At 34.6% G+C, this 9,909-nt stretch overlaps 1 protein-coding gene across 2 annotated transcripts in view; it reads left to right on the top strand.

The window, feature by feature from the left end:
• Window positions 1-8,563, top strand: part of STRN (striatin) — a 107,520-nt gene extending 98,957 nt beyond the window's left edge. For both annotated transcript variants that reach the window (XM_043918243.1, XM_043918244.1), the window contains 3 exons: window positions 2,317-2,424; window positions 3,476-3,562; window positions 3,650-8,563. In XM_043918243.1, the coding sequence (XP_043774178.1) occupies window positions 2,317-2,424; window positions 3,476-3,562; window positions 3,650-3,819 (365 nt within the window). In that variant the 3' untranslated portion in view covers window positions 3,820-8,563. The remainder of the gene's footprint in view (window positions 1-2,316; window positions 2,425-3,475; window positions 3,563-3,649) is intronic.
• The last annotated feature ends 1,346 nt before the right edge of the window (window positions 8,564-9,909 follow it).

The following is a 9,909-nucleotide window of genomic DNA, read 5'->3' on the forward strand; positions in this document are numbered from 1 at the left end:
GAATAAGTGATAACTCTTAGATTATGATGATACGTCCTGACATTTCCTAAATTACCAATTTGATTAGAGTTAGGTGAAACACACTTATTGCTCTCTACTGTGACTACTGTAGTCCCTTAGCTGTTTATGTTTGACTATGTTATTGTATTATGGAATTTAGTAGGTGTTTTTTAAATTGAAGTTCACACCAAACATGTTTTAAGCTAAAAGTGAATTTTGTATAATTTAGAAGGATGAAAGATGTTTGTTCTTAGAATCGGAATAAATTACCAGCCTTCTTGCCAGTGGTGATTGGGCTTGATTAAGTTGAAGGTAGTTGAAAGAGGTAATTGAGTATTTGTGAGTCCACTTCTCAGTCGCAAGCTGAATATAAATAAATATTTGGAGGATTGTTTTAGGTTCATTGTTCGAATAATGGCTGGTAGGTCTTTATTTCTAGTGTTCTTTGCGTTTGCTGACTTTTACTTATCTGACTTACCATCAAGTGGAGAAACTTCCTTAAAAAGTATTATTAAATAAGAACTCTCTTTTGCCTGATTTCTATCATACTCATTTTCTAGATCTCAAAGTAATTGAAGCTCTTCTCAGAAACCTCTCTCTCAAAATATATGGGCTGTTTTACTTAAAGTATTTTTGTTGTTGTTGTTATTCTCCTGATAGACCTTCCAGAGGATATTGCACAATGGTGTGTTATTTCTGGTGGAAAAAGCATCCATAGTATGAATTTTGAATCTAAATTCTTTTTCTAGGACCATTTAAAATGAGTGTAGCCAACCCATTGTTCATTCCACATGGTCAGGTGACTTTTATTGTGCACATAGATAACAGACTGGGTGGCCACCTGCTGTCAGCATTGGAAAAAAGACTGTTTTCAGCTTTTAAGAGGTCATGTTTCTAGGTACCATATGAAAATCCAGTAGACTAATATTGGAGCTATTTTTAACTGTACGTAGTTGTATTTTCTGTTATGAGTATAACTTCATGATACTTATTCTGAGATTTAAAAAAATTTAAGAACACTTTATTTTTGAAGTTTTAAGTTTAAAGAAAAGTTTCAAAAATAGTATAAGAACTTCTGGTTACACTTCACCCAGATTCACTAGTTTTTAACCTTTTGCCATGTTAGTCACATTTACTTTGTCATTCTGTGCATGTGTGTGTACTTTAAAATTCTGAGCCACTTAAGAGACAGTATATCCCTATACCCCTAGGTCCTTTAGCATGTAATTCCTAAGAACAAGGGCATTCTCTGGCAGCATATTACATTATCAAAATCAAGGCATTTACAATGACACCACGCTATTGTATGAGTTATTATTTACACTCAAATTTGCTGGTTGCCCCAATATATACTCTGTAAGGACATTCCTTCTTCTTCCAAGACCCTGATATTAATATAATAATTATTTTAACTTTGATGTATCTTAAATTAGTGTTATCTTTTTGTAGATTTTTCCTTATCAAAAGTATGGTAACAAAAATCACTACATATAAGTTATTCATAATTGATTTCCATTTGATTAAAGACTTTCAGGAGGAACTTGTGATAGTGTAGGTACTTTTTTTAACAGTTGGCTGATTTGCATGAGTCATCTAGTTTGGGTAGAGTAGGCATTGGGATAGGTACTGGCTTTGTTACCATGATTTTGGGGGCTGTAACAGCTGTTTTCTGCACCTCAGTTCATTCACTAGGTTAAGGACCTAATGACAATTGGCCCGCCTGTCTCAGTGTGCATGTATAATTAAGATCTCTTTGAAAATTATTAAATAGTGTACAAAGAGTACTGTTAGGATGCTGTTTTCAGATTCCATACATGGTAGATTACCAATTGATGACCATTTCTATTTTGAAGACTGAAGAGTTAAGAATCTCCCTTTGTCATGTTTCTCTTTCGATAATGACCATGTGATAAAGAGCTCTGTTCCTAGACAAAGCTGAGATTTAAATTTGGAAATTATCCACATGAAATAATGATGGAATTTTCTGAAAGTGGCAGAAGTATCATAGACCACTGTCAAGTGAGAGATGCCCATGGCTCTGGGCTAATTTCTCAGTGGCATCCCTACAGAGCAGGTGGTGGAAAGGAAATTCTAATTTCCAAGTACTTCTAGATTTGTCAGTAGAGTGTTTCTCAGACGAGTCTCATTTCCCAACATCACAAGTTATGAACACAGTTGCAGAATAAATGAACTAAAGACAAATTAAAAGTCCATCATCTACTTTTCCAGGCGCTTATGTGAATGTTCAGTTCTTTTTTGTGTGAAGAAATGATAGCTTTGAAAAATTTGTGTTGCTCTTTAATTTTCTCTTTTTAGCAGCCAACTCTTCCTGCCAAATAAATAGAGTCATCAGTCACCCCACTCTTCCCATCAGCATCACTGCTCATGAAGACAGGCACATCAAATTCTATGATAACAATACAGGTAAGAATGTATTTAAATTGATTATTATTGAAAAAAAAATCATAACTAATTTTGGTGTCTGTCGGTGGCTTTATGGTCAGGGAATAGGCACTGAAACACAGATTCTCTCCCAGATCATTTGTTTTTACTTCATCTAACTCTGCAAAGAATCAGTGTTCATGATAGCATATGGGATCATCTTAGTTTATTTAGTAGTAAATAGGTGCTATATTTTGGCCCTAGACCAAGGTTATTACTCAGAACATAATGAAAAATTCATTCAGATAGCAATAAAATGTTAATATATTGTGGAAAAGTAGAAACATGTTGGAAGTATGGGCATATGATCATTATATTTTGTTTAAAATTGTTTAATTTTTTAAGATCCTTAGTGTTACAGATGGAAAACCCCTGAGTCATTCGATTTGTTTTTCTATGGACTAATTTTTTTTTTTTATAATACTGATTATTTGGTCCTGATGGATTTGCATTGGGGTATGGAAGCTTTCCCAGTTTTTCTTAGGTTATTTTTCACTAGTCTAAAGGAAATGCATGAAGAGCTGGTTGGGAGAAAAGTAGCCATATTTACTTGAGAATCTGCTGTCAACTTTTGTTAACTTTGTTTAGCTGCGATTGATGAATAATTTAGTATTTTTAATATCTTTCCATATACTCTTTCCACCAAAACTGTGGCCAGATTTTCTGTTCCTTTGTCTTTGTCACAGTCTCTTCTTCTCTTTCCACAACCCATAATTTGCTTGTAGCTTAAGGATGCAAAGTTAGTGATTAATAATGTCTGAGTTTTAGTTAATGAACATGGCTTAAGGGAATATTTGTGTACAAATTACTGACTTCCATATTGTGAAAGACAAAAATGTAATATGAAAGTTGAGCTTTTGTTTCTCATCATCACCATGGCTAGAGCAAGGAGGGAGACATGCATTGTTTTAGCAGTTCGGAAAGTCTTTGATGCAGAGAGGGGTGGCTGGTGGAGCCAGTACAGTGTGGTAGCTGACTGGTATTCAGGATGAAAAAAACTATTATTAAAGAGTAACAATCTCTTTTTCCAAAGGCAAACTGATCCACTCGATGGTAGCCCACCTAGAAGCCGTTACAAGTTTAGCAGTTGATCCAAATGGCCTGTACTTAATGTCTGGCAGTAAGTACAGCTTTGACTTATTTATTTATTCTTACTGTCTTCACATTTAATGTAATTTTTCTCTTAATTTCTTTTCTTTTAATATAGGTCATGACTGTTCAATACGTTTATGGAACCTAGAAAGTAAGACGTGTATCCAAGAGTTCACAGCTCATCGGAAAAAGTTTGAAGAATCAATTCATGATGTAGCTTTCCACCCATCCAAATGCTATATAGCCAGTGCTGGGGCGGATGCACTGGCTAAAGTCTTTGTATGACACAATGCATCATCTTCACCTTCTAGCTGTTTATAAGTAATCAACTGCACAAAAGAGATACAGAAGACCAGGGCAAGAGTCAACCCATCCAGCCCTTATGTTCTGCTGAAGGAGCACAGAGAACATTTGTTAAAGTATAGTTTTGCAATTCGTACACTGTTTTCTAAAACTAAGGTTTGTTCAGGTTGCTGCAAGCTCAGCTGAATCTGTGAGCCTGAAAACTTTAAAATTTTTCCCCAAACAGGAGCTTTTATTTCTGAGGTTGTTCTAATTCGCTAGGCAGGCCTGAGCGAAGAACAAACATAGGTTTAGCTTGTCCCTATTGAGTTAATAGGGCATATTATAAGGGATAATTGAAAAGCTTGATTACTGGGAATGAGTAGAGGAAGAATGGCAATTTAGACCTAGTTCTCCCCTGAGAAATCTTGTTAAACATGTTAGATAGTTAAAACGGTAATCTTTATCACATCTACTGTACTAACCCCTATGTGCATAATGACCAGACAGTGTTAAAATGAGTTTTTAATTTAGCTCTCCTTTCAACTGTTCTCATAAAGCACCTGGCAAAACATTTTACTTATTAGAGGGGAAAAAAAATGCAATAATATGTTAAATATATTACTATTCAGAAATGCTAAACAAATATTTAGTTTGTAAGCAGATTTCTATATTGTATTAACATTTTTGAAAATAGATTTGGTACCATTCTAAAGTTTAGCTGTCAAAAATACTCACCATTATGAAGAATAGTTGATATGAGTCTGCTTTTACTAAAGAATTTAACTTATTCAGGTTTAAGATTCTGTTTATTTTTAATGGCAAGCAGGGCATATCTTTATAATGATTTCTGTTAATTTTAAATTTCACTTTATTCATGTGATATTTATAGTATCAGAGTGATTATTTCATATTGATGAAATCATACCTTTTAGTGATTGAAAAGCTGGAAGTTACTTGCAACTACTCACCAGAACCCACGTAACCGTGCTTCACATGATCTCTTTCTTCTTTGTCTCTGATATTAAAATTATCTGACACCTACCAAAAATAGTTCATAATTATTATGTTTTAATAGTCCAAAGGGTATGGTTACCCTCAGGCAGCTGCCTTTGCAGAATTACTAAATAAAGCAAATGTTTGTGCCCCAGAAGTTCCGTTATTAATATCTCCAAGAAGTAAAACCTCTTGGAAATCTGGATGGAATAGTTTGGTGTATAATATTGGCTAGAGGGTTCTGTCTTTCTTTCCCTTGCCCTACCCCACCTCCAGTGTTTCATTGGAAATACATAGCATGTTTTAATGGGCAGTGAGTCAATATTGTTTCTGGGGAAAACCATGTCTTAAAGGCCCAGGGTTCTTTGAGCTCACCTTACCAATGACCCACATATGGTCAGCTCTTGGGATTTACGTGACCCCACTGTCTGGACATGGTATGTAGACCTTATCCCTGCAGCTGTCTCCCGTCTTCTTCATGCACTTTCTTATTTGCCCAATATGGCAGAGACCAATCTGGAAATCAGAAATGTTACTAATTCCCAAATTTTCAGCAAAATGTACTTTTAATAGGCTCTCAGATGTAATTTCTACATTCCTATGCCCACATATTCCATTATCATAGCAATGGCACTTCTTATACCTACATCTACTCCCTGAAGAAGTATTAACATGATAGTGTGGATATTAATTGACAATTTTTCTTTAAAATTTCTGCTTATCTGCCTCAAGAATTCTGCAGTATACAGGCAGGTTTTCTTTAAGGACCTTTGTTAAATTTTCCTGGTTGATACACAGATACGCTTTATTTTGACACAGCTACCTTGTCATTTCATATGTGCTTAACAATGGGCTCAAGGGACTGCTTTGTATATTCAAATGAATTGACCTGGACATGAGCTACCAGGTAAATGTTTATATTCCTGTGCGGGTATAGAATTCCACGTTGTGTTTAGTGAATTCCTTTTTGGCTTCTTCACAAAGTAAATAAATGATATCACTGACCTAACATTTGTAGAAGGATACTGGAAAATTTCAGTCAGGTGCTCTTAATTGGCTTGTTTGTGATGGATGATTACAAGCTATTGTTCTACCAATTATTGCTTTAATTACCTTCCAGGGTGTTCAGTGCCTGCTTTACTTCTGTCAACTGGAATTCTCAAAACTAAGACACTCTCTTCACCTGCATTTTAGGTCTCATGGTTGGAATTTTTCTATTAGTAAGTGGAAAACAACCATGAGATATGTAGACTGTAGCGCAAGTGATGGAGCTGTTGCAAGTTCCTTAGAAAGCCAACGCTGTGCTCTTGGAGGTTGTACCCAGAAACAGGGGTTTCTTCTCCACTAGCACTGTTATGATCTCAGCCTAGAAATGAGCCAAAGCTGTCTTCCAGCCAGATAGAAGCATATATATGTGTGTGTGTTTGTCTGACTTTTCCCTCAGCCTATCAAAACTTCAATGAAAATTGACAAAATGAACAAATCCCAGATTTGAACAATGATTGAAATGCTTTCATAGTGCTTTATTTGTAAATATTTTGGATGAAATGTATTGGAAGAGTATGAAAATCAGCAGATGATGTGGGTCCCTGCCTTATTTTCATATGCTGTGGGTACATCCCTGGGAGCTTGCAGCACCCTTCTCGAAACTCAGCTGTCATATGGAGCTCATTTGCTACTCAAACCATAGACAGATATTTAACATAAGTGATATAATGACCTTCAGTATTTTTCTATTGAACACGTTTAGCAATTTTTGCCATTAAACAGAATAATTAGTTATGCAAAGTATTTAGCTTTTATAATCATTTTAGTTATGACTAAAAGGGGGGAAATTGAGCTGTATCACTGATAATGAACTTTGTGAGAAATTTTTTGTTTATCTGAGTTTCATTCCTTCAGTGTTCTTGCTATAAGTTTCTTTTGGAGATAATGATGAAGATTTATTTGAAAATGTCTAAAATGTGTGTATATTTTATAAATATATATTATATATATTGTAGGGATATATATAATATATATATAGACTATATATATTATATATATATATATTATATATATAAAACCATAGGTGCATTTTACTGTTTTGTATTTTCATTTTTGGAGGTAGTGTCCACAGCAGGTAATGACGAGTATGATGAGTGTTGTGCTGTTTGCTTTTGCAGTATAATATATAGTTCTAAATGTTTAAATTACTGTATATACGATATTCATTATAGGCTAGCATGCTTGTTTTAAAGACTGTCATTCTAGTTTATTAAAATCTGAATGTAAGAAAACCTGGCTATTCAAATGTGAATTGGGAAATGTTCCATTCTCAGTACTGAACTATTTCCATTGAGCATTCAGGATTTTTGACAAAACCGATACCATCAAGAAGGCAATAGCTAGAGAAAGAGAGGTGCCTTTAAAAAAAAAATACAAATTCAGCCTTACAGTGAGGATGAGGATTGAGTTGTTTTGTTGGGAAGAGGTGTGAGTGAGTGTGTGTGTGTGTGTGTGTGTGTGTGTGTGTGTGATGTTGTTAGAGTGCCCATCTATGAAGGTCCTGATTTGTGACCATCAGTGTCTTTTTAATGTGTCTGTAAAACTTCTAGGACTTCAGGGGACATTTCATGCGCTGTCTTCTTGCTCTTCTGAGCACCGTAGTACTTTCCAAGAATTATGAATGTGAATTCCTAGAAATTTCAGTAGAGAATAAAATAACTATTATTTCATTATAAATCAAGTTCAGGTAAAAGGAGAAATTACTGATTCATCAAAATTACAGGATCTCATTAATGTTAGCTAAGTAAATGTAATTTTTAAAGGCTCATTTTTTTTTTTAGTACTTCATGTATTTCCCCTTTACACAAGAGCATGTCATGAAATTCTTATATGATGAAGATTTAGCTAGTAAAAATTGTTTTTAAATTAAACACCTGAACTAGTTAAAATTCCACCTAAGAATAGTATTTAAATGGCATCTTTCATATCTACCTCTTTGTCATTGCTGCCATTTTTAACTCAAGCAGATCTTTATGACATCGAAAATAATGGTTGGATGCAATTTAAAAAATCTGTGTTGGTGCTTTTCTCAGGCTATGTCATTTAAGTTATATTGAACAAAGATGTCACAAATCAGATTGAAAGGCTTCGAATTAATTTTGATTTTCTTTTGAAAGAACTGCTTAAAATTTGTCATCCGTGTTGATAGTGAGCTGGAGATAATCTCTGGTTAGTATATGTCTATGTGATGTTTTCAACCAAGAGCCAAGTTGTTACTGATTTACATGAGAAAAGAGCTCTAATTTTCTTCAGCTTACTTTGTTCTTTGAAAGCTGTTTCAAGGCTATTCAGTACATAATCATTCATTTTATTTACACAGAAGTTGTCTCTCTTACTTTGTTACTTGTTTAGTTATTTATATAATTGCAGTATTTTGTTTAACACTGGGATTCAGGTTGTACAAAAGTAGTAGCTGACAGAAATTATATGTATATTTTTCTGAAATGTATCAATTCCTTAAATTCATTTTAGAGGAAGGTCCAGAAAACTAACATATCTATGTTTAAAAACAAGGGTCAGGTCCTTTGTAGATGATTTGAATCATTTGACTTTTGCTCCTGAAAGTTTTTTAATTGGCCGTATATCCATCAGCCAGCTGGATCTCAGTGTCATTCCTAGGGACACCAGGTTCACAAAGTCTGTTCACAAACAGACTGCATTTTTTTTTTTGTAATCCAAAAACAAAAGCAAATATAAAGCCAAACAGAAATCTCTAGATCCCACTTACTTATTCTAGCAGTATTCCTGAAGTGGTGCTTAAGGGTCAGAATTTTCTGGATCTTTGCTAGTCAAACTTTAGATCTGATTTAACTGGGACCGCATGCCTGTCATCCCTCTGATGCAAATTAGAAAGTTCATTTTATTTCAGATTAATTCTAATGTCTGCCTGGGTTTTTAGCAGGCTGTGAACCAGTGAGTGCCTTGTTAATGTAGAATGATTTTTCCCTGGTTGTGTGTTAGCTCCTCTCTGAAAATTTCTCAGAGGATGATATTTTAGCTGGCTTGTAGAGAGCTGCTAGATTTGGTATTATCAGCGATCAGAAAGCCTTCAGTCTACCGCATTCCACCCTCCCTACTTTGTTCTCATTGTTTGGCTGAAATTTACCTCCTGTGAGAAACAAATGCAACCCCCTTCTCCTCATAACTTTTTTCCAATCCAGATTAAGAGATATCCTGTATACCTATCCCAACTATATAATCTAACACCTGTTTTTTGTTTTTAGGAAGAACCACTTCTTTGTAATCCTGTAATCCACTGCTTGTTTTATGTTTCTCAAGTTCAGTTTACTAGAGCTGACCTCAGGGCATCAGTTCAGATTCCTAAACAGCTCCTTTTCTCCACACCCTTTTCCCCTCTAACTGGTGAGCCCTGAGCCAGATTGTTTGATCTTCAGGTATTTTAAAATTTAAGTATAATATCAATTAATGTAAATTAATCCAAATGCTAATTTTTGTGGTGCAAGAAGTTTCTCTTGTAAATTCAGGATATGGATAAGCTAATTAAGACATCCTTTTTTGGTGGCTCTGAGTGTATTGTTTGTTTTTAAATAAAGTGTACAAATATAGATAATGTGCTATAGGTGTCTCATGAATTGAAATATTTGTCAGATTTGGAATCTAGTGGATTTGCAGTTAAAATACTTTAATACAACTTGATTTTGTTTGTGGGGGAGGTAGTAAAGGGATGCAGAGAAACAAAAGTGTATTAGGTAAAGTAGATGTGAATCCAAAGAGATGAACCAATCTTAATTATTGATTGTAAGGAAGGTGGAGAAATTTATTGTTATAGAAACTGGACCTTTGGAAAACCAGTAAAATTAAAATACCCCACACAATTGGATCATGATATTTTTAGGGACACATATTTTTTTTTCTAAAGTATTCAGTTACATAATTTAAAAAATCCTGTACAGACATACACATATAAATTTAATGTGCTTTTGCTTATTTTTTTGTTTGGCTACTTAACAAACAAGCATAAGCCTTCTGCCCCTCGCTCCTTCAAGTCAACAGTATTTTTCAAGGGCTTCCCCTGCCCAGAGCTCGACA

This window comes from Cervus elaphus, chromosome 11 (assembly GCF_910594005.1).
Source record: "Cervus elaphus chromosome 11, mCerEla1.1, whole genome shotgun sequence".
In the NCBI taxonomy this organism is placed as follows: Eukaryota; Metazoa; Chordata; class Mammalia; order Artiodactyla; family Cervidae; genus Cervus; species Cervus elaphus.